General features: G+C 39.4%; 1 protein-coding gene across 2 annotated transcripts in view; it reads left to right on the top strand.

Moving 5' to 3' along the window:
• Positions 1–24,084, top strand: part of TULP4 (TUB like protein 4) — a 164,114-nt gene that overhangs the window by 81,672 nt on the left and 58,358 nt on the right. For both annotated transcript variants that reach the window (XM_076333777.1, XM_076333778.1), the window contains exons 3-4: positions 21,928–22,056; positions 22,373–22,534. In XM_076333777.1, the coding sequence (XP_076189892.1) occupies positions 21,928–22,056; positions 22,373–22,534 (291 nt within the window). The remainder of the gene's footprint in view (positions 1–21,927; positions 22,057–22,372; positions 22,535–24,084) is intronic.

Genomic DNA, 24,084 nt, shown 5'->3' with positions numbered 1-24,084 from the left:
TCCTAGCTCCTCTTCTGTAACCTGTGCTTGTAAGGTAACACAAGCCAAGAGGTGGATAAAAAGTATTTTGACATTCTTTTGTCTCAAATCTGGGTGAAAAGGTACACATGCTGAATTTTTTTCAGGGAAAAGAAAGTTCCACAAAACATTATATTGGAAACATAGTAAGTAAATCACATTTTATGTTGCATTTCCATGTAGTGTTGCATTACTTTGAGAGAGCTGTTGTCTATGTGCCGTATGACACAGTTCTTCCTTACAAGCCTGGCTCTGTGGCTGACCACATTTCTTATGATGTGCCTGCAGTTACGCTTAGGAGTCTTTAAAATGTCCCTGGCAAGTTGATGTGCTTGCTTTTGTCATATTTATCTATTGTCATAATACTTGCCTCGATGCATTGCAGGTCGAAAATAGTCTCTAAGCCACTCCAAATTAGTTGTTCAGTCCGGTACTGTAGAAGGGTCTTCTTTGTGCACTGACCTCTCAGTACAGAAACATTTTCTTTGGATCACCTCCTCTCACCTATTTTGAGAAAAGAGAGGGCGGTTGTAATTCCTGAATGCTATTCACGACTCCCAAGTTGAGAACTTCTGTCCTAGAATAAATACTTCCAGTGACACTCCAGTGCACTGTTGCAGGAGAGCTGCGTTGCCTGTAACTCTGCTGTTATTAGTCATGAGATACCTTGACTAGTGAACAAAATACAGTGCTGTAAATTGTGGATAATACTACGCAGTGGTGTTATGAAGTGTACACCAGAGCGTACATAGTGGATGCTCCAGGAATAGAGAATGTAATTAGAAAAAATGATTTAACTGCTATGGATTTGTTTTAGCAAGAGGAGGAAAAAATCAAGAAGGTTAATGAAGTAATCTTAGTCTGTGATCTTTGGAAGCCTTTTAATCTTCCTTTCTCTTCTTAGGAATAGCATTGCTGTCCCCTTAGCATAGTGACTATACATTAAATAGCAGCTCTTTAAGACTAAAAAATATTTTTTGTCAATTTTACCCTTATTTCTGGAGCTCTGTTCTCATTTTGCTGGATAGTGATAACTCCCTGTGAAAAAATGAAATTACTTATATCCCACATCCAGAGAGTCAGGTTCTGGACTCTGAGATTCACCAGAAATGGTCAAAAGTATTATGTAGACTTCAAATGCTTGAGCTGTATAAGCAGGGATGAGTCTCAAATGAGAGCCTTGTTGAATAGTGAGAGTTATGCACAGCTTGATTCTTAGAGCAGCGTGGATTTAGCTCACAGAAGACCAATTTGGAAGAAAATCTCTTTACTGTGGATGAATTATCATATCCTCTAGATTTGGGTACATGCTGAGTGGGTGGGTAAGCTAGCCTGGAACACTTAGCTGCCTGGAAAGAAAGTTTTTTTAGGACCCGCTTGTGGAGTATATATTTCTGGCCTTCAACCTTTTTTAATTCACTTCACATGAGAGTTGTGTATTATTTATAGTGAGTGTGGGAGATGGAAAGAGTACTGTGGAAGAAAGAAAAATAAACCTTTCAATCATGAATTCTGTTTTTGATTGTGATGCCAGCTTGGGGCAACATGCCAATAATTTCACACCCAAAATAGAAGTGCTAAAATCCCCCAAAATTCACCAGTCTCACTCATGATCTGAGTATTTTTTCAAATTATAGTTAGGAAGCAAAGCACAGAGTCTTGAGGCATGTGTCAGCCTCATGATGAGAAGAGCAGATCATCCTCTTTTAACTCATAAATGTCCTCCTGCTGCTTTGAATAGGCTTTAATGGCCAGAGATGACCTCTGTGTTTAGATGTTGTCAAGGTTACTGGGCTGTAAAAACAAACCGGCAGACACCTCAGGTTTTGTGTTCCCCAGTGCTGGGTGCTCCACGCCGTGGGTCGTACATCGGCAACAGGCTTCCTCTTGGCTGGGGGCGAGGTGTGCCGAAAGCTCCCCCAGAAGGCACCCAGTTTTTGGACCTCTGCAGGACTGTAGCCTTTCTTCAGCTCTGGAGTTTAGCAAGTCAGACGAAACTCACGTAGGAGTTGAGCTGTGTTGGGCATGCGAGGCCATCGCCATCAGATGAACACACTCCCCTGTGCTGCCATCATGTGTTTCCATTACTGCAGGGGTACCAAAGGGGCATGAATGCAGTTTCATGGACAGCCTTTTGGTATCAGAACTTATTCAAGAAGTTCATTTTCCTGCACCATAGTTCAGCAACACTTGATCATTGCTAGAGATTATTTCTGTGATCTGATTTACCGTGTGGCCACTCACAGAACTGCATTGGCACAAAAGAAGGAACAGTAAGATGGGAACCAGACGTGGGAACAAGCAGCTGAGATGGGAGCTTTGCCCACTGAAGAAAATTTATATAGCAGCTCTTCCTGAGTCTCCTACAAAGCACGGCGCTTGGCAGATCTGACTCAACCAACCTGGGAGTGTTTGTGTAGGTCCCAAACACTGCACTGGCACTACTCAACAGTCCTAACTTTTTGTTGAAAGCGTGCATCGATTTATACTGTTTCACGCATGCCTTGTGTTGCTTACAGCTAAACCACGGTCATTCTGTTTAGTGCTACTTGATGAGTAGGGCAAAGAGTAAGAGACAGTGATTCAGCCTGAATCTATTGTGGAGCTATTAACTCTCCTTATCTTGTAGGAAAAGATAAGAGACCAAGGGTCCATAGGGGATCATCTCATTAATTGTCTTGCATTTCTTACTTAAGGTCTATAGTGTTTCTTTACACAAGCATTCTAAAGTCATGTCTCAGACCCAAAATCTATTAATTTAACCTAAAATATTAAAGTTTTTTGGCTTTTTGTCTTTTGAACTGTTAATGTTTGTGAATCTACTCTTGATGACCACAGAAAAATACTTGAAATTTTTTTTATGTTAAACTGTAAATGAGATTACGTTGTCACCTTCTGGTGTGCTTTGAGATCTAACAAACAGGGAGAAAGTTACAGTAAAAGTGATCCCTTACACAAGCCCACACACCAAGAGCATTTTTTCCCTGTAGTCCTGCAAGTGAGAGAAGCAGGGAAGGGAGATGCTTGGCAGTTCCCCCATCCACAGCAGATCCCAGGCAGTGCCTCTGCCCTGGCATCCTGCAGCCGGGATCCAGTAACCGGACAGTCTTATGTGTGCACCTTGCCTGGGGAGAAGAAAACTGCTGTCTTCAGAAGGTGCTTGGCTATGGGACTCTTAAAGGAAAGTAAGCCCATAAGGTAATCCTACAACAGGTAAAAATGGACCCTAAAAGACTGAAATGCTGGCAGTGGAGCACAAAGCTGAAGGAATAGGAACAAATAACAGAGAGTGCTTTCAGCGAATCAGAAGCTGGAAGTTTGGAAGTTGGTAAGACAACTGGTGGACCTGCTGGGTGGATTGCGACGCGCAAAGGGAGCAATCCAGGAAAGTAGAATATTGCAAAGATGTTAAATTATTTATTAGTACCAGTTCTCACTACAGATATGCATCCAGATTTGTTGAGAGAGCACAAGTGTGAGGTGGCTGAGGTGTTAGACAAAATATGTACAGTCTTATTAGAAATAACATAATAAGAATGTGGAGCTAAATGTGTTAGAAGGCTCTAGGAAGCATCTGGAGAATTACAGTCCAGTAAGCTTATACTGGTAGTCGGTAAATTAGCTGAAATAATAGTTACTCACAGTTCATAGACTGCAGCTATCAAGATTGCACAGAAGAAAATGGTGTTGTGCCGAACTGAAGGGGAGGAACCTGTTTTGGCAGATGGAAAACCATTTGATTTAACTGATGAAAGCTTTTTGAAAGTTTCGTTGTCCTTTGCAGATGGTTATTGAGAAACACGGTACTACTAAGATGAGAGTGAATTTGCTGACATGACTCAAAACCTGTATTAGAGACAGAAGCAAAAGGCACGTTAACTGGTTAGACCTTCTAACAGCGGCCTGTCAATAAATCCCCACTTTAAAGTGGTGGGGACTGCTCCGTTCTTACAAGCATGAAGCAGCGCTGGTGTGGGATGTTCCTGCCCTGCTAGCCCTGCCAAAAGGCAGAACTGGGAACTGTCTAAATGGTGTCTGATCCCTGAGTGTGGAGAGCTATGAGGCTGTCCATCGTACACCCCGCCATGGAGACCTCCATTTAGGAAAGACCTGGACCTGAGAATAGCAAGCTCTTTCTTGGTATGCAGCTGACTTAAAAAATACAGTAGTAAAAGACTAAATCCCAGTAATTTTGAAAACACACCATTAAGAATAGGAAAAGTAATAAAGAATAGCATGGAGAATATTACCAAAAGTAAAAGCTGATATATCAAGAACGCCCTCGTCTCACCTCAAAACAGCATTCGAGAGTTAGTGGGAGTTCTGGGAACACGAGATGAAGCTGAAAAAGGATCAGGGAAATCTCGGTTGTGGAGAGTAGCTGAAGAAAACTGTGACTGTTTACCTTAGAAAGCAGATGAGTCAGAGAAGAGATGTGCTAAAACTGTATAAACCAATAAATGATAATAGAGAAGGTAGATTGGGGTAGTTTCTGTTTTCCTTGTCTTAAAGCACTAAAGTAAGTGGATATTTAAAGGAATCAGAAGGTTGCAAATTCCAAAACTGATAAAAGGAAGTCCTTGTTCAGGTCTGTGATTAAGTTATGCAAGTTACTACGGCAGTAAGTTGTTAGGCTGAAGAATTTAACAAGTTTTAAAAAGGTTATTTTAATGGATATCAGAAATATTTACAGCCGCCATAATCCATACTGACAAATTTTGAAGGGGATATTAAGCCTCACACTTCAGATTTTAAGACAATCTCTAGCTACTAGGGATATCTTTCTGTTCTTTTGCCGGTTGTTCTTCCTTCCTAACGTGAAGTGTTAGGTAGGACTTTAGTGGTGTAATTCATATAATATTTGTATAAAAGGTGTGAAATTAGTTCTGATTCTCAGTAACGTCCTAGAGAGCACTCTGTGTGATTGATGCCTGAATTCAGAGCGGTACAGTCTGTTTTCAGGCAATGGCTGAACAGAGTAGCCCGGGGGATGGTAAAGGTGGTTCCCAGCATCTCTTGAAGTTACCAAGGTCTGTGGCTAAACAGAAGCGTGCAGGTACGGGATTACAGAAATGTAATAAAGTCAGGAACTGATGCAATTGTAAATTCAGGTAGAAGGTGTTGAGTTGCCTTTTTTTGGTCATATGTGCATTACATGTATGAGTAAAAGATCTTCATCTCTTAAAAATGCCCTTAAAGCAAGAGTGCTTTCTACACTTGGGTTCTGGAGTTCATTTCACTTATAGTGACTGGAAGGTATGACCTAAGCAACTGTTGTCTTTACCTGATGTCTTCAGTTAAACTGTTAAAGTAAATAGGCAAACCTAAACTAAGGAAAAATTTTTTTGTTTGCCTATAAAAGCACATCTCCTTGGTGCAGTTCCAGTATGCATGGTTTTCATGGATATGCATGTGAGTACTGATATGTATGTGATATGTATGTGCGTACATGGTGATGAGCAGTTCATCATTTTTGTTAAGGTTTCGGTTGTATTAAATTATATTTGTCCCTAAATGAATTTGACTCTGACACTTGCCAGACATCAGAGAGTCTGTTCATGTAGTCCTGCCATTTTACCTGACAGTAACCTCCTCAGGAATTGTACTTCGCAGTCTTACAAGCACGTTCATCTCAGTGCTGGTATACAGTTATTCTCTTGAGTTGTGCCTCTTTTTAGGTGACACGATATTTTAGGATAATTCAAAAAAACCCAAACAATAATTAATTATGTTGTCTGCAGATCTTAAAGGTATGAGATAGATATTTGAAAGGACTTTTGAAATCAAATCCTCTTGAAAAAGGAAAGCTATATATACCAAAAAAGAAACTAATTTCTGCTTAATTGCCAGAAGATAAGGTAATTCCAAACTGTTAATGGAAAATGTTGATATTTGGCCTTCAAATGGCGAGCATAACACAAACCTGCTGATTGGAATCAGTAAAATGGCATGGAAAAAAACCACCCTACTTGAGAGTTTTAGGAAATCAATGGGTAATAAATCGTGCATATGCCTATGCAGTAATAATAATGGAATTTTAGAAAAAATAAAAAGGCTAGCATGATTTCTGTTAAAATAGTGTTAACTAACTGGATCATAAATGCAAAGAAAACTATTAACTCTAGATGACTGGCTCATAGTTACAGTATCTCAGCTATCGTGGTTTCACTGCATAACAACAGTCTCTTTAGTGCATGAGTCTGCATCACATGGTTTTATTTTTAGTACTGATAAATCTAATACTTCAAGATCATGTGAGACTGGTAGTCAGGCTGGGCACCGGGGGTTGCTCAGTAGCTGCCTCTTCTGCACTCCCTCGCTCTTTGCTGAGAGACGCTGTCCAGGACTCCCCGACTTGTGCTCATTCCCCTCGACAAAGGTGTCAGCTTTGGCAAACGGCGCGTTAAGAGCAAAATCATTCTTCAGAGGCTGAGTTTGAGATTTGGTGACGCACACAGCATCAGGAGGGTTGGGAGCGCGGTTGCAGGCCAGGCAGGGTGCCCCTGCCATGGCTCATGCAAAGCAGTGGGCAGGTGTCGGCATCACGGATACCGTGGGCATAATAGGGTACAACAACGTTTTTGTTGGTATTTTCTACAGAAATGTACTTTGAAGGAATTACTGTACAGTAATCGTAGCAAAGCAGGATATAACTGCAAGGATGTGGTTGGTGCCGACATGGCGGTTTGCTGAAAAACTTCTGTCTGGTGGGCTATACAGATGGACCGCAGAGCAGGAGGAGGCAGTGATTGCCACGAGCCACGTGTCCACCTTCCAGCTGAGGCTCTGGGACAGGGGATGATGGAGGAAGCTGGTGGCTGAGAGCTGCAGCTGTGGGATCCCTGTGCTCCACTGTTCAGGGGCTGCTTAGCTGGAGCCTTCTCAGCTCAGCTTCGTCTCCTGCCCTGTGCTAGCTGAGCTTGGTCACGAGTCAGCTTACCGGTGCTCCTTCACTCCTGCATCTAAACATTGTGGTACTTGACGGTCTGTGTAGTATCCTTGAGTCCTCCACAGAGTACTCTTCGCTACTGTGTAGAGGACTTTGCTTGGTGAAAATCACTCTGTGTTGGATCTTGGGTCCCATTTCTGACTCTATACTTTTGATCTGTCACCCTAACCCTCCATCTTCCTTTTTTTGGAGAGGGGGAGACACTCGGATTTCTCTATTACGGTGTGATCCACTCAGAACCACCTCATACAATTAGCCCTCCCCAAGATCACTAGCTGCTTAGTAATATGAACAAACAATTTCCAAATGGAGCTGTTTGATCATCATGCTAGTGATGTCACCACTTTGCTCCTAAAGGTTTCTGAAAAAGTAAATGACTCCCGGACTGTTTCACTCCGTCTGTTGTTATTCAGGAAGATGTTCTCTGAAAATGCTAGCGGCCTAACCTTTCAAAGTGTAGCAGGAGCACACACAGAGCAAAACTTACTGGAGTGACTGATTGCTTGCAGATCTGCATGCAGACATGAAAATAGCTGGCAGACCATCTAGGCAGCCATCACCTATACCCCTAGTCTATAGACAGACACAAAAATTGTGATTTAATCATAGCTATATAAAGACACAGATCATTCCCCTTCACCCTCATGCATAGAACAGGACTATATCTTTCTTTTTATCACATACTTATCATACTGAAATAATATGTCTTTATTCCATATATATGCAACACTTCAGCACTCAAGGGAGCTTTAAAGTAATACTGTTCTATAAAAAAATTAGAAAATGAAAATAATTTTTTGTTGTATTTATTACTAAAACAATTATTTTTCTTAAATCTCAGTTAATGAATAAGAAAATAATGTTTTGATAATAACCACGTGTAGTCAGTTAACACACAAAAAAAAAGTAAGTCCCTGCAATATATACCTTCTAATGCTATGTGAAAATTTGTATGAAGTGTTTCCAAAGGTTGGCTTCATTCCACCTTCTCTTTTAGAAGACTGTTCAACCATTTCTTTCATTGCTGGAAGCTTTCCTTGATATTTAACCTAAAATACAGTTTCCTCAATATCATCCTATTACTTACATTAATAATTAATAAAATATTAACATTTAATAATGTCTTACCTTCCTTGGTTTTTCATGTCATTCCAGTAATTGCTGACTCTTTGCATGACTCAAACTTTGCCAGTATGCATTTTTTTGTTTTATTATTTGCCTTTAATCTAATATCTCAAAACTTCAGTTACTTCCCTTGCTCTTTAAACTCTTTTAAGAATGTTAAAAAACCACTACTTTAAAATCTGTAAAGTATCATAAAGAAACCAAAACTGTGCATAGAATGATGACAAGTATTTTCTTCAGCCCAGTCTGAAGTAATGCTATTGCTGCTTGATAAGGGGATGTCCAGCAGCAGTGTTTTCTGCTTTTGAAATTGAACTTCATAGAACTGTGGCAGTCAGAAAGCACGGTCTCTAGCGCTTGTGGGCAACCTCTTCCATTACGGCAGTGTTTATTTAACAAAACCTATTAAATCCATGTTATATATTTACAGTTGTAAATATGTTTTAGTGATGTTTGTTCCACAATTTCTTGCAGAATCTTGTCTTACTGCCTGATTCTTTGGTTAATATAAAGGTGCGGGGCTTTTTTTTCCCTCAAACAAAGGCATCAGAAATGATGCAGATGAATAAATAGTAAAAAAAAAAAACCCAACAGTGTTTGTAAGGAAAATGCAGAATTGAGGGCAGGGAGAATCAATTTACACTGCTACTTGTGTACACAGTCTAGAGTCCTTCTCTGGAAATACCTAATGCATGGAGACAGAAGATTTAAACATGGAGTGTGCCAGCCTGAAGAGTAGGAAGAAGGCTTTGTGGTGGGAGTGAAGCTGCAATGGCTTGGTGTAGAAGGCTTGGTAGCACAGACTCTTAGGCAGGGTAGCACCTGGTCACATGTAAGCTTACTGTTTGAAACAGTTGTTTTCAAGTTGGTAACTCATTAACCCTTTAAGGGTGTTTGACAGAGATGTAGAAATTGTCAAGTCAAAACCATTGTTTAAATACTAATACCTTTGCTCTGAAATAAAATGGTAGAGAAGTTGCCGTTTTAATTTAGGAGATTTTTCACTTTGGGAAAAATTTGGTAGCCACCTGCCTCTGCTTCTTTGCTGTGCCTAGCCAGATGAGTTCTCATTTTATTGAAAACCTGAAAGGAGAGCCAGTTGCATTGAGACTTTCATATGACAAGGGAAGAGGGAAAGAGGGAAATGGTATCTGGATAGCGTAGAGGCAGTGCACAGACAGATGGGCTTGCCTAAATACAGTTCATTCCTTCACTAGGTTTTTGCCTCGGTTATATTCCAGATGCTCACCGACAAGCAAGTGACTTGGGATAGAAAACACCTGCTTATTTTGCCTGGTGAAACTTTCTTAAGGATTTCACTGGGGAAAAAAAGAACAGAAATGTGTGTACTTCTTATTGCTTTTCCTCTCTCCTTTTTGAGTGAACTGAAGTTTATATCTAAACTATAAAAATTACTTTCCAGTGATGCAGTGCTGGCTCGGGCTCTTGGATACAGATCAGACAACTTTCATCTCTAGTCTGTGGTTCGTATACTGGCTGGGTTGTGAAAGGTTGAATATTGTTGCTCTTTGGTCTCTGAGAAGCAATTCAGTTTTAGCTCAGTTCCTTGAAAACTGTTTTCTGCACCACAGGTAGTCAATATCTTTGTTAATATTTGTATTAGATGAGGTCAAGTATTGTCCTAGACAGTCAGATGTGTGTTTCCTATCACCCTTATGGCCAATGACCTGGTGGTCTCGTGGTGACCCTTACATCCCATTAGGTGGGTGCCCAGGGATAGCATTCCCAACCTATAGTTCAGCCCTCTTGAGTGCGTTGAGCAAATACGGTCATTTTACAGTTCTGTAGAGCTAGCCTTCCATGCGGTGCTTCCCTAGTCTGCTTTTTGCTTTGTCTTCAAGGCTAAAAGCTTCAAGGACTGTCCTTGTTCATAAACTGTGCAGTTCCCAGAACATGAGGGTCTCTTCTGGTTGAGGCTTCTTTATGCTACAGCAATAAAAAGGAATAGCAGTGATTTGTGCTTTCCAGGGTTGTCCTCTTTGCCTGTTGTGATCCTTCTATCTGAGTAACTGATTGAACCCCTTATTTATAGCTCCCTTGTGTTCTCTGGAAAGTCAAACAAGTAAAACTATTGGTCACTTGGCCAACTGCATCATGGTACAGTTTTTATTTCATAAGAAATGAAGATAAAACTGCTTACAGGGGTTTGCTCTGAATACAGTCTGTGCAGAATTGCAGGCCAGTCAAAGCAAGGGTGGCATGTTCAAAATCTGCTATTTGGCATTTCCTAGAGTATAGCATTTCCTTAGTTTGTGTTCAAATTGTCAGAAGTTTGTATCGCATCAGTTGCAAATCAGGTGGGCCAGTGTGTGTCAAGCCTGAATCAGAGCCTCCATGGGGGTAATATATATTAACAAAGTAATTCTTGGTAGGTATCTGTTGTCTTATTTATTGTAATAGGCTAAACTGAATGTTTTGCATGTAAATATTGTGATTTTTATTTATTTGTATTGTTAATTTAGATTCTCCTTTTTGTACCTTTCTGTCCTGAGAGGTGCAGGTGCTGGGTGGCTGTGCTGCCTTTTCTGCATTCCCTGTTTTTCTGCCCTCTCCCTCCCTGGCATCGTTAGCCTTGGAAGTAGACACTATTTCATTTTCCATTTTGTTTTCTATGTCTATCTCAGCAATTATACAGTCGCCTCAATCAATAGCTGCCCCAAATGCCACTAGCTGAACATCGTATAAACGAACCTACTCAGGGGCAGCCGGCGGGTGGGGGGTTCGGGTGGTGGCCTCATGGTGGAAGTAAAAGCAGGTGTCCTACCTTTGCAAAGTAACGTGGTAGAATTCCATCGTTTTCACAAAAGGATTAGGGATGCACGGTCTCTCTGGGTCACGCAAAGACAGTCCAGGCAGTCCAATAAAGATTATACAAATGCTTTCTTTTCCCAGTTTTTGTGACTAATTTACGGTCACCGATACTCCTCAGATGGTCAGAAATGTTCTACAATTGCGTGTAACTCACACAGAGGTCTTACTGGGATCATCTTCATCTCCTTGATGATCAGGATAATGATAGTTGAGTATTTCTCTGGGAATTTGGGATAGTAAAGCAGTCTCACTTCAGCAGTGAAATGCCCAGCTATACCATTTGTCTCCAGTCTGACTTATAACTCACCTTAATTAGATTAGTGCACAGCTATTATCACCTGGGAAATGTTAATAGATTTGAAGTGCTGATCTGTGCTCTTACTGAAGTTTGGATTATTTTTACTTCCTTGTGTTTGAAAAAAATAATTAAGGTTGAAGTATTGTAGCTGTCAGAGAAATAATCATGCTTGGACAATGCTTTTTGACACTTGCCTCTGAATTTTAAGGTCTTTTCTGTTTACATTGCTAACAAAAATAAGTTTTTACTGCAGTTCTTAAACGGTGAAGTTCACGTCTGTGGAGGGGGCTTGCACAAAGCTTATGCTGCAGTCAGGTCCCATATAAGACTTGTTTGGAGGACTGTTACAGTGATTTCAGCTAGGCAGGTGCAAGCTAAGTTATAGTCTACTCAATGAAGAGCGTCGTTGGCCAGCTTCTGATTATAAAATCTCTACCACAAATGCTAATGATGATGTTCAGAAACCTGGAATAATGTTACTTAGTTGACATGCTGTATGAGTTTGTCTATCTGATGAGCAAAAAATTATCTGTTACCTTAGTATATTTGATATAGACAGACAGTATATTTGATACGGGCAGATCCTCAGTATGTGGTCATGAGACACCATTATTTTTCTGACACTTCTCAGAATAGACTCTAGAAGGTGAAGAACTTGGGTTTTCTCTTTTCTCTGTGTTAACTAGCAGAGTTCTATAAAAAAACATTTATATTACATTTTTATGGGTTTCCTTTAAAGTTTCCTAGTAGTTCAAGTGCTTTTTTTTCTTGAATAATTCTCGTGCATGCATATATACATGTAAAGCTATAAAATTATAATTCATTATTGTATGAACACTTCGTCAGGAATTTTTAACCACCAAACTAGGAGGATGGAGTGTAAGGGAGAGTGCCTCTGTCATAGTCACTTCACTGACTTTTTCCAGCAATTCATTAGCCTGGGCGTATTCCCAAACAAGACAGCATTTACAAGGTAGAAGGATACTGTAGGAATTCCTAAGTAGCTGCTGTTGAGAAAGCAGAGCAGAGCTAGTTCATTTTGAGTAGGAACGGTTTTCAATAATGTTTATTGTTATCCTGTCTCCTCTGGGGATTTTTGTAATTGTTTGGTGATCCGTCATTTTGATATAATACATGGTTCCAAACAGGATTTTGCCCTTGATTGCATATTCTTAAAAAGAAGAGACAGAATAAAAGCCATAGGCTCTGCTACAAGGTGTCTGTGTCTCTGCATCCAATATTTTTCTGTATTTTTAGCCAGAAAAAAAGACAGAAAGAATTTTAAATCTGTCTTATGTGGGGTGTTTTGGTGTCGTTCCCCCCCCCCCGCCTTGGAACTTCTAACAAAGATGTGCATCGTCTCTGAATTGATATATGGTGATGATGTGTAGGTGGATGTCAGTGAGTGTTATTCTTGTTTTTAAAGCTTGAGGTTCAGTTACACTGAGCTTCTTATACACAGCCCAAAAGCGGATGTAAATGGGGAGGTTGTAAAATGGTCCTCATTTATACCATCTGTAATGTAATTCTGTCAGACCTTAGTGAAATGAGCATTAGGCTCATGAACTTTTAATTTAATGTAGGCTAAATACCGGAGAATTTTAACTCTGGTGCTTTTTTTCTTGTGGGAAAATATTTGACCGTAGATGCTCGAACCCAAGGAACTGCCAGCTCTGCATGGTTATTGCATGTATCTTATTTTTAACAGCAATGGACCTTTCCTAATACTGCTCATCAGTGATTTGCTAGAGAGAGGGGGAACTATTTTGCTCTGGGTATTTTGATCTTAAGGCAAAACGGTTGTTCATCTTTAGATAGAATAGTCACCTCTCCTTTCTTTATTACGGTGTTTTTATCTGTATGGAAACTAGAACAAAGCAAAATCTTCTTATAAAGGAAGACGATGAAAGTGCTACTTTATCCTTTGCTCATCCTTATCAACATTCAGTTTTGATTTATTTTTAGTGAACTTGGGCTTGCCTCTGCACTTCTAGGGAGTATATATGGGCAATTAAACAGAAGTATCTTGCAGGAATGCTTAAGGACAGGAAGACCGTTGATAGGAGACAGTGGCAGTAATGTACATGCTATAAAGGAGTTTCCCTCACTGGAAGTGAGCATGGCATAACTCTAAAAAAGATTTTTCTGTGGAAACAGTTCTCTTTTCTGTGAAAGAGCTTTTGGGACTTGAGCATCCTTGTGAAGGGAAGGGAGTCAAAAGCAGACCTTGCTCCTTATCACTGTCACTCCATTGTCTGTGAGATGGGAGCTGAGCACACCTCCACCCATTTCCCTTCTAAGAATATAGTGTGCAGGTATCTCCTGCATATGGGTGATTCACTTCAGACCTTTACTCTTTTCATGCCTTAATTCTTTTCCTTCAGATTATACCCAACTATTTTCTTTAATAGCCCTTGAAGGAATAGTTAAGAAACTTATTCAAATGAGAACTGGTAGCCAGATACCAACATCTTGTCATCCACGTTAGGTTCATATCGCCTGTGATTTCTGTTTCTCGCATGCAACTTCCAGTTCTGACAAGTGACCCGTCAAAGAACCTCAGCTGCCCAGACACATTTATTGAGTATGCCTTGGATACAGCTAATTTCTGTTGTTTTTTTTTAAATGCCCTCTACAACCGTAGCTCTTTAAAGCCACGATTAAATGTGGTGATTCCAAAGTGAAAAGAATAATTCCTTTGGAACTGGCCCTGTGAGCCACTTCGTCGTAGGAGCATAACACTTCTTGTTTGGTACCTGTGAGGGGTATTGGGGATGCTTTCCTCTAAGGTACGTGATCAGATGGCATGTTTTGTGTTCTGTGAATATATAAAATGGTTACGTGGCAAATCCTTGGGATTAATAGACTTTGGGGGTGTATTTCTTAAAATGAAGTGTATGACTTGAGGACCATAAGGAGATTTGTAAAGCTTTAGAGCCTTTTTGAGTCCTCGTTTTGGCAGTTTACTATCAAGGCTCCTAAATGTATTCAGTGAGATGTTGACAGTCTAGGTATTTTTAAGATGACATCTTACTCACACTAAGTACATTCCCTCCTCAAAGTAGCTATCAAAACAAATTCTTCTTGCAGTTGCCTATTTGCCAAAATCATCCCCTAGAGCTTTTAAAGGTCAGACTGCCTTCCATTGGGGATTGGATGCCAACCGTATGATACCTTTCAAAAATAGGTATATGTGGTGGCTTGAATGCCAGCCCCAAGATACCTTTAAAAATAGGCATGTGTGGCGTTCACCTGCAAAGCAAATAGACAAAACTTGCTGGGGAGCATCAACACGCTCCCCAGCGGGTGAGCAACCACACTATTACTTGCAGAGGGTACCTGCCACTCACACGGAGAGTCAGTGAGCGCTAGATGAATGGTTACCTCCCCTGTGCTTACTCAGAGGGTTATTGCTGGTAAACTGCACTGCTCCTACCCGGCCTTTTCTCTTTCTGCAGCTGAGCAGATGATCTGAGTCTTCGTCAGTCCAGTGCGTGCTCAGAGCATTATGAAAACAAGCACCAAGGAGAAGGGGGAAAAAATGGGAGCAAGCATATTGAACAAAATGGCATGGAGTTTCTAATGTATCCCTACATTGTACTTACCTTTAGACCCTTACCTGAGGTGTTTGAGTTAGGGATGTAGTTGCTTTGGAGTAGGTTTTCACGTGAAGGCCACAGAGAAGTCTGTGGTCAGAAGAAGATACAGAGCTGGACCTGGACCTTTCAGATCTGTTAAGGTCAGCACCTTATTGTTGGTCCAGCCTTACCTCTGATTTCAGTTAGTGCAAGGTTAGGTCCCCAGCTGACACAGATGTCACGCTTAGCTTATTGATAATATTATACCATGAAATCAGATTTCCAGTTTTTTTTTAAAAAAAAAAAGGCTATTCAAATTTGGTCCTTGCATGGATTTTTTTGTATTTTTAAAACCTCGTAGTTAGTAGCTTTTATATCATCTCTCACAAGAATGTTGTTATATTTGTTTAAATAGTATATATAGAAATTGAAGCTCCTTTTCAAAGAGCAGAAAAAGCAAGATGACAGCTGCTGGCAGTAATACACTTTTTTCAAGGAAAAAGTAGGATCCTGGGATAAAGCGGCTGACCTCTAATGTACGAATGGCAGTGGAAAGCGCTGCCCATGGCAGTAGCCGAACCCCCCAGGGGCTGTAAGCAGCTGCCGTGCCGTCGGCACACCTCGCCAGTGGCCGCAGCTTCTCCTGAGGAAGGGGTAGGGGTTATTAAAGGACATCCATCCATGAGATATCTGGAGGCTACTCCAGTCCTTCCAGGATGAGAGTTCATTTTCTTATTATTTAGACTAAAGAAACACGAAGAATTTGGATGGTGTTTTCTGTCTCCAAGAATTCGTTCGCCATTCCTTTACCCACTATATAACGTGCAGCCCCTATTGTGAGTTGGCTGTTTTTCTCAAGAAATGTAGACGCTGACTATTATAAATTTGCCGTTCTTTAGCTGCAGCACAATGTTTGTTATTAATTGTAGTAGTTTCTTCTTAATAATTCCTTGACGCGTATCGTACCTTGGAAACTGACAGCTCCATATGCAAACGAAGCACTTTCACTCAGGTGTAATGTCTCTGGAAACAGAAAGTCAAAGCTCTGCAGGTGTGGGAGAGGCAGGGACTGTGTCCTTAGAGTATGCAATATAAGACAAGTAGGATAGGAAGATGGGTGTGCCACCCCAGGAGAGGCAAACTAGCTGTCTACCATGTCTGCTGATTTTTTGTCTAGTGTTATTAGTAGGAAAAATACTTATGTGATGCTCTTGGTCTGTGTGAATGAGTTGGTTCAAATGGAGAGAATTATCCTGACATTATCGTCATGGCAAGAAGTGGAAGTCATAAGTGAAGATGAAAGTAAGAACAATTGCAGACAATCTGTTTGCAGCATGAGGAATTAGGACAGAGAAACTTGAATGGTCTCTATTTTAAAAATGCTAATATTTTAAAAATAGTTAAATTTTACGTGTCATTGAACTAAACATACACAGAACTGTATAGAACCAAGCATTGGTTATAGGTAAAGTATAGTGAGAAACAACAGCTTGTTAACTGCAACCCTGCTGCTGCTTCTGGGCACCTGTCGTCACTTTTAAATTACATTTTCGTTGTAAAAATCTGCTTTAGTTAACTGTCTTCAAGTCAACATATGTACAAAGTTGGCACAGTTTCCTCAAGGATTTAAGAGGGATGTGTGTTCGTGCACACACCCATGTTATGTATGTAATGCATATACACATTATACATGTGTATATCTATCTCTATATTATGTAGAGAGACACTGAACTGTGTTAGCAAGGAAAGGTGGTTATTGGTTTCTCTGATCTCTTTACTTTTATGTTTCATTTCTGCTCCCCACTGACACTCATCTTTTTTCTTTGATAGATATACTTACACATCTCTTCATCTTTGTTGCCATTGATAAACCATAATGTGTGCCAGTGTGTTGCACGTACTATATGCACTATATGCACGTATTTCTCTATACCTGTAACCATGAGTGAAGGTCAATCTGCTTATTAGGGGATTGCATAATAGGATTGCTCGATAGGTGCAAATAGGTGATGCTTAGTAATCCTACGTAGGTTTTCCAGTCCCCTTTTCCAGTGCTTTGTTTCAACCCTTATATGTTCCTTTAAAAACTTAAGTAGTTTCCTAAAAGCACAGGATTGGAAGAAGCATTCAGATAGACTGAGTCCTGTAGTCTGCTACTGTAGGCAATAGCCTAATCTCCTTCATTAGTTTTTCTATTTCTGTCCTAGGAACAGTTAGGTCTTTCGCCGTTGCTGCTTGGAAGGTGGATTCATATCAGCACTTTCAATAGCAGTGTGATTTATTAGGGGGAAAAAAGGCCAGCAATTGCATAGAATGTTTAGTGTTGTATATGCTCAATGGAGTTATAATGCATCACAGCCTGTGCACCCTGCAAAGATGCCTAGTTCACTTGTAGTTTCAGAAATGCTCATGCCAGATAAAGGAACGTGGCTCTCCAGGTGTAGCAAATAGTGCTGTAATCAAATATTTGCCATCAATTATTCTCTACTCTCTGTTGCTGCCATAGTCCATCTGTGAGCAGATCTCCATAGCGTATGTGAAAATGAATGCTGGAGAAGACCTCTATCTTTAGAGCGTATGCCTGCTCCCCAGTAAAAGGGACAGAGGATCAGAGATCAAAAAAAATGACTGTGACTCACTACAGTGTAGTGTATTTTCCTTTCAGTAATAAAATCTTATCTAAATTTGGTGAGGAACTCTAGGAACTAATTGCCCTAGTTATTTACCCATTTATTTTTTCTAGATGTTTGTTCCTTGCCTCTATAGCAATTATGTACTGTATGTTTTAGGGACTACAGAGGTAAGATTTCAGTAATGACTGTTGTATGGTATTCCAGATTAAGGACTTCTGCTCTTGGAAGATTGATCGGTGTCGTATTTTCAGTCACCTCCTTCAAAAACTGTAATGAAATTAGGAATAACAAAAGCTCTCGGAATACTTTGGATTTTAGCGGTCTTGTATGGTGTTAGAAAATGTGAAAAAATTAATAAGAGTGTCAATAGCACGTAATGAATTTAAATCACCAAACTTGGCATCTGTTGGGAAGAGATCACATTTACTATAAATCACATATTTGCTACTCCAAAAATTGCAGTTGCTCAAAATTTCTTGTCTAAGATTTTAATAAATAATAACATTGCTAGCTGCATGATGGTCTTTCTGTGGCAGTGTCTTTCTAAGAAACTTGATGATCTTCCGTCCTGATTGGACTTTGTTTTGTTATTTGCAGTAGTGGACCAAAAAGCATTAGAGTGAATGAAAATGGAATTTTTAAAGCATAATTACGTGATCTTAAAAAAAAAAAATTATTGTCTGTTGTTTTTTCAATTAGAATAATACAGATGTTTCCTTTGCCACAAGACAAGGCCTTTTCCAAATGGAGCATCTCTGAAGATGAGAAATACGGAAAAGTAACTGAGGTTCATATGTTTGCACAACATTTTTAATTGAGAAATGTTATCAATTATTTCATTCTTGATTAGTCTGTAGTACTGGAAGTGAATGCACGGGTTCATCTCCCAAGTGCAAGTTAACAATATTTTCCCTTTTAATTTAAACAAGTTTTTTAACGTTGAGGATAACAAATCCTCACATATCCTTAATTTGTGATGAAAATAATTTTAAAAGGTTTTATTTTTTGCTGATTCTGCTGTGTTTGCAGCATTACAGTATGCAGTCAGTTCTTGGGGAGAGTTTCTAGCACTTTTAGGATTAATTAAATTTAATTCCTGAAAATCAAGTTGGCAATTAAAACAGAGCTATTGAAGATGTTGAATGTTCCACTTTTGAAACAAATTTTTCACTATTATGCATTGTATAAAAAGGAGTTCAAAGAAAACATAAGACCCTGATTCAAAAGCTCATTGAACTTCATGGAAGGCATCCTGTTTGGGGGCAATATATTGGCCTTTACATTGTACTTAATTTATTAGGTCAGGAGGTCCTTGAAGTTTTATTCATGGGACATCATTTCCTGTATGAGGTAGCAGTTCAGAAGCCGATTAATGTCTGTGATACAATTTTTTTCTAGAGTTGAACAAACACAATTTGTGATTTTTGTAGTATTTAAAAAAACCACAAACAAACAACAAACAAACCAAAATAATTAGGCAATATACAAAGGCTGTGTGGACCACAAATGGTCCACAGACAACTTTCTTTGGCACACCAACATTTTCGCTCTTTCAATACAAGATAAAACAGCTTAGTCCTTCAGTATCTGTGTGAAGGTGCTAAGTAGGAAGCAGAGAACCGTAAAGGTAGAAGTAAAAATGGGTCCCTTGTGAGTTGAAGCTGTTAGTGAAAGTAATGATATCTTTGCGTTTATGGGTTAGCAATAAAATTCCTCTTTGCAGAGAGGTAATTCAAGCTCATGCGTTATTTAAGTGAGCTATCAATGGGGCATGTTTTCATATGCTTTACATTTTAGCCAACATAAAAGCCAAAAGTCATCTTAATACTTAATCCTTCTTCCTTTCTTTATCTCGGCTTCAGTATGTTATGAAAAATGAAATTAAATGAACTTGGAAATACTCAAAGCAGCTGTGGACTCAGCACCTGTAGTCAGATGTTAAATGTAAATGATGGAAGCATCTTTAAAATGACCTCATAAAATGATAATGTTTGCTCTGTGTGTAAAGAAGTTGAATTTTCAAATTACGAATTTGCTTCCTTATGAGGATGTTATCAGAAGGCATATAAAATCATTGTCTCACTTTCATTTGTGATTATAAAGCAATAAGTTTATTTTGGAAGTTACTAATTTGTATCTAATTGGGATGCAGGGAGGGAGGCTCGAGTTAGTATTGTTTACATTCAAATGTACCCTTGGATGTTTTATCAAATCCAAAGAAAAGACAGGTTGTACAGAATTTGAATCAAAAGTTATCTTCAAGTTTTAACAAGATTCCTGTTTAAAAGAGAAAGGAGACAAACCACATCAAGGTAACCGGTAGCACTTTGCCCGTAATTCATATCATTAAGTCAACTGGTATGTCTAATCTATAAAATCATATGCTCATCTCAAATCTTTGCCAGACAAAACACGGCAATTTCAAGGCAGATAATAGCACCTTTGATGGTGTTAGTTAAAAAACATGGTATTTGAATGAAATAGTTCTTTTGTTCCTAAATTTTCTCTAGCAATTTATTCTGTATGATCTATGAAATGTCCAGCGTGGGCAGTGTCTAAGCATTAAAGGTCTGATTTTCAGAGGTGATAAATACCTTCCACTCTATTAATAGTCATCGTTAGCCTTAGCAGCTCCAACTCTTAAAGATGAAGGTTTTTCAGTGTTATCCTTGTGTTACATACGGGGTTTTCTTCGCTTCTTTCATAATACTGTTAGGCATTACTGGCAAGTACAGTTATGTCATCATTGTGTTTTGCCTCAGGGTGGGTGAAACGACGGCTCTGTGCATGGGAGTTACACCAAAGAGGAAACAAAATCTGTGCTCTTCTTGTTTAGATGGAAGGGACAGGGTGAGACCTCTACCAAAGTACAGCTGCTTGTGTTATTATGTTGGGATATTTTATTTAACGCTCTTCAGGAAAAAAAAGAAAAAAAGCAATGTGTGATATAATCCATCTAGTGGCATAATATAATCCACCCAACTGGAGACAGGACTTGCGACTTGGAGTGCAGCTGCAAGGTTATAATCAAACAGAAGCAAGTGTTTTTCTGCAAAATCTCAAATGGGATTCTGCTTATCTGCTTAACGACAGAGAGGTGGTTTGTTACGCTCACTTCTCCCCATAATCTTCACGTGTGCATGAAGAAACAGTTTTCTTTTAGCTGTTTAATCATTCAAGGGTTGATGCTTCAGGCTGGCGAGCTACACTGATGTACACATTCTGAAGTTCTGACCCTTGACACTCTGTGAATAAGTGTAGCACTCGCTAAATAAGTGTAAGATCATCTTTTTTCAGCTCTCAAGGTTAGGTTTCAGATACACGTATTTATATCCTAATTCTGAAAATGACTGCTGATTTAGTTGTGAAGTGTGCTGGGTCTGTCTACTCAGAGCTCGTTTTAGGACTGGAATCTTTAGGAGCATCAGTCCTTCTCTGTAAACAGCAAAATATATTTCAGGAAAATCTTCTCTTTCTGTCTCTTTGAAATGGTTAATTATCTATTTAGATTTATGAAAAAGCATCATTAGAGCTGGATGCCCATTAAGTAGTTAAAAAAACACCCTACTGCTTGGCTGTTTAATGTATGTGTTCTTTGTTTGCATATGCTGTGTCTCTATAAAGTAACTGGAGAGAATCTCCTTGTGTATGAATGTAATCATCCTGTATATATCTGCGTGTTTTTGAAGTAAAACTAATTTAGAAAAAAGTTTTTAAGAAAAAGTCACTAACAAAAGGTAAATGGTTTTACAGCTAATTTCTGCTTCAAGCACTAGGATGACATGCTTTTTTCAGTTCTACACTGAGGTCTCAAGAGACACTGTATTTGTTAAATTGATATTCATTAGAAATGAGAGAGCGATTTGTTAGGTTTAGACTTGATTATATTGTCCAGAAAAGCCCAGATAGCTCTAATGCTGAGAGAAGAGCCTAAAACTCTTTGTATTCCTTCTGCACTGAGTAGCAAAGCAACTTTTCTATGAAATGTCTATTTTTTAATAATTTGGGACTCTCAAATTTTTTTTCATGTCACTATTGATAGGAGTGTTCAAATTCAATCTCATCCCAGTGCATGCAACTTCATTTGAAGTCAGCAAGAGGTGATGATTTGACGTAGAGTCTGACAGTCAGATTACGGTGGGGGAAATAATTTGAAAGGGTGTTGGATGGTCTGTACTGGGCCTCCTGTTTGCTGCTTCTGTAATGAAATCCTATGTACCGGTATACAGTATGTTTTTGTTGAAAACATGCGATGCCTTCCAAAAAGGCCTGACGGTGAGAGATTGTGCATTTCCTGACAGCCATGACCGAACGATTCCAGCTGTTCTTGAGAGGCGCCTAATGCTGTGCTGAAAATTACTACTTTGTACATCTTCTTTAGGATTTAAATGTGGTGATGTTTATTTTGCAGTATTGTTTAACTGGTTCTTGTTAAATATTTGTTAGCACAAAATGCAGTTTTGGTAATGCTGTTTTTGTTTGTAATCTTTCAAGGTTGTGCTGGTGAGATGGAACGAACCATTCCAGAAATTAGCAACCTGCGATGCAGATGGAGGAATATTTGTTTGGATACAATACGAAGGCAGATGGTCTGTGGAGCTTGTGAATGATCGGGGGGCACAGGTTGGTATGCATGTTTTCTCTGCAGTCGAGAGTGATCAAGTCCTGAGAGGCAAAATGAAGAGGACAATGAATGGTGCTTTATACCTTTCGAAAAGCACAGGAGAAAATGAAACATTTCTTTATTGAAAGGAATGCGCAAGAATTGTCACGAAGACACTTTGCAAGGGCAGTTGCTTTATCCAGTAGCCATGACATCAGAGCTACAACTGGGCTAATAGTTGCCCTGTCTAGTTCTGTGTAGTGCCACCTTTTATTAAAACAACAAAAAATTCCTACATGGCCCATATATCTATTTTCTTGTCTTTGATGTGTTAAGGTAAGCGACTTTACATGGAGCCATGATGGGACTCAAGCACTTATCTCCTATAGAGATGGATTTGTGCTGGTCGGTTCAGTCAGCGGACAAAGACACTGGTCTTCAGAAATAAACTTGGAGAGTCAGATCACCTGTGGCATATGGACTCCAGATGACCAACAGGTAATGGGGCTTTTAGAAGTATTAATTGTGTTGCATTGATATGCTATAGAGTACACCTCTTAAAAAGTTGTTAAGTAAAATGGTCACTTTGTAAGAACAGTTGCCCTCAAAACCAGTGCTCCCACAGATAATGGAAATTTAATTCATCCTGTCATTCTCATTAGGCAAATATGATAATGTACCAAGTTACCTAGCATCACTTTTCACCCCGATTCACATGCAGTCTTATTCAAAGTTGGTTGTTTGAGACAGGAATCTGTAATTGTACCCCTAATTTGTTGATACAGCTATCTTAAAAATGCATTTGAGCAGAGATACAGCCTGGACTAGTAAACATCTGACTGGTCATTTCTGTATACAGCTGTCCAGTCTGCACTTGCAGCGAAAGCAGTTCCAGTGACAGATGTGGTTATGTTTGCCTTCGCATGAGCAAATGAATCCAATTCATTGAGTGTCAGAAAGACCTCTCAGCCTTATACAAACAACATAATTTAAAAGAAGGCCATTTTTCCAACTGTTGAGTCCAAAACTTGCTGAGCTTTGAAAAAGACAGTTAAAAAATTATTCTTTACTGTTTTTCTAAAGAAGCATATGATATTGGTCACATCACCATTTATAGCGGGGCTTGAGCTAGCCCATTGGTTTCATTTGCAGAATTTACAATGGCCCTTTGCCATTCAATGTTGAGCTTACTGGAACGGTCTTTCCTTCCACATGCTTGCTGTTGTTATGGTTACACTGCTCTTTAAAGCCAGGGAGTCTAACTGCCTCTTTTTGAATCTGGGGAGATGTAAATCTTGACAATAAATAATTTACTCGAGACCAAGAGGAAAAGACAAGCAGCAGAAGTAGGAGGGGAAACTAAGATCTAATAGCTCTCAGTCCTATGTTTTAAACATGAGGCTGCCCCATTTGTGTGACACTCAGTTGTTGCTGCTGTATTTGGAAATACCTTCACTTGAGTGTTTAATTTAGGGTGACTGACTGCCTTTAATTCAATTTAGCCAATATGTTTGTACTTTCTAATCTGGATGCTCCGTAAGTGGTTATTCCAGAAAACAAAACACTTGTTCAGTGTCCAGATAAGTGCATTCGAACATAATGGCCAATTCCAGCTGTGTGAAAATCACTTGCTTGAGTTACAGACTCTGCTGCTGGCAAACTCACTGAAACAGAGACCAAATCCAGCCACGGGCTTGATGTTGCTCTGCACAGTTCTCCTAACTGTGGGGTTTGCATGTTAAGTGATGATGGATCTTTGTAATGTTCACTGGAGTCGGTGGAAAGAAGCAATCTTCTAAAATGTATTTAGATGTACTTGCCTCTAGAGGCACAAGGAAATATGGTTCACTGAGGTACTAGGCGAGAGACTATGCTCAGTTCAAACTAAAAATAGCAAATTGGGGGGGAAGGACATTGCATATATTACACACAAATAAGCACATACGAAAATGGATACCCTTACTAGCTTATCTCCTTATCTAATTTCTCTCCTGATTTGTATCTGTGCAAATGAGAACAGAATATTATTCTAGTCTAGAGTAGCTTCG

This window comes from Aptenodytes patagonicus, chromosome 3, assembly GCF_965638725.1.
Source record: "Aptenodytes patagonicus chromosome 3, bAptPat1.pri.cur, whole genome shotgun sequence".
In the NCBI taxonomy this organism is placed as follows: domain Eukaryota; kingdom Metazoa; phylum Chordata; class Aves; order Sphenisciformes; family Spheniscidae; genus Aptenodytes; species Aptenodytes patagonicus.
This window is presented reverse-complemented; position numbering and strand designations above follow the sequence as displayed.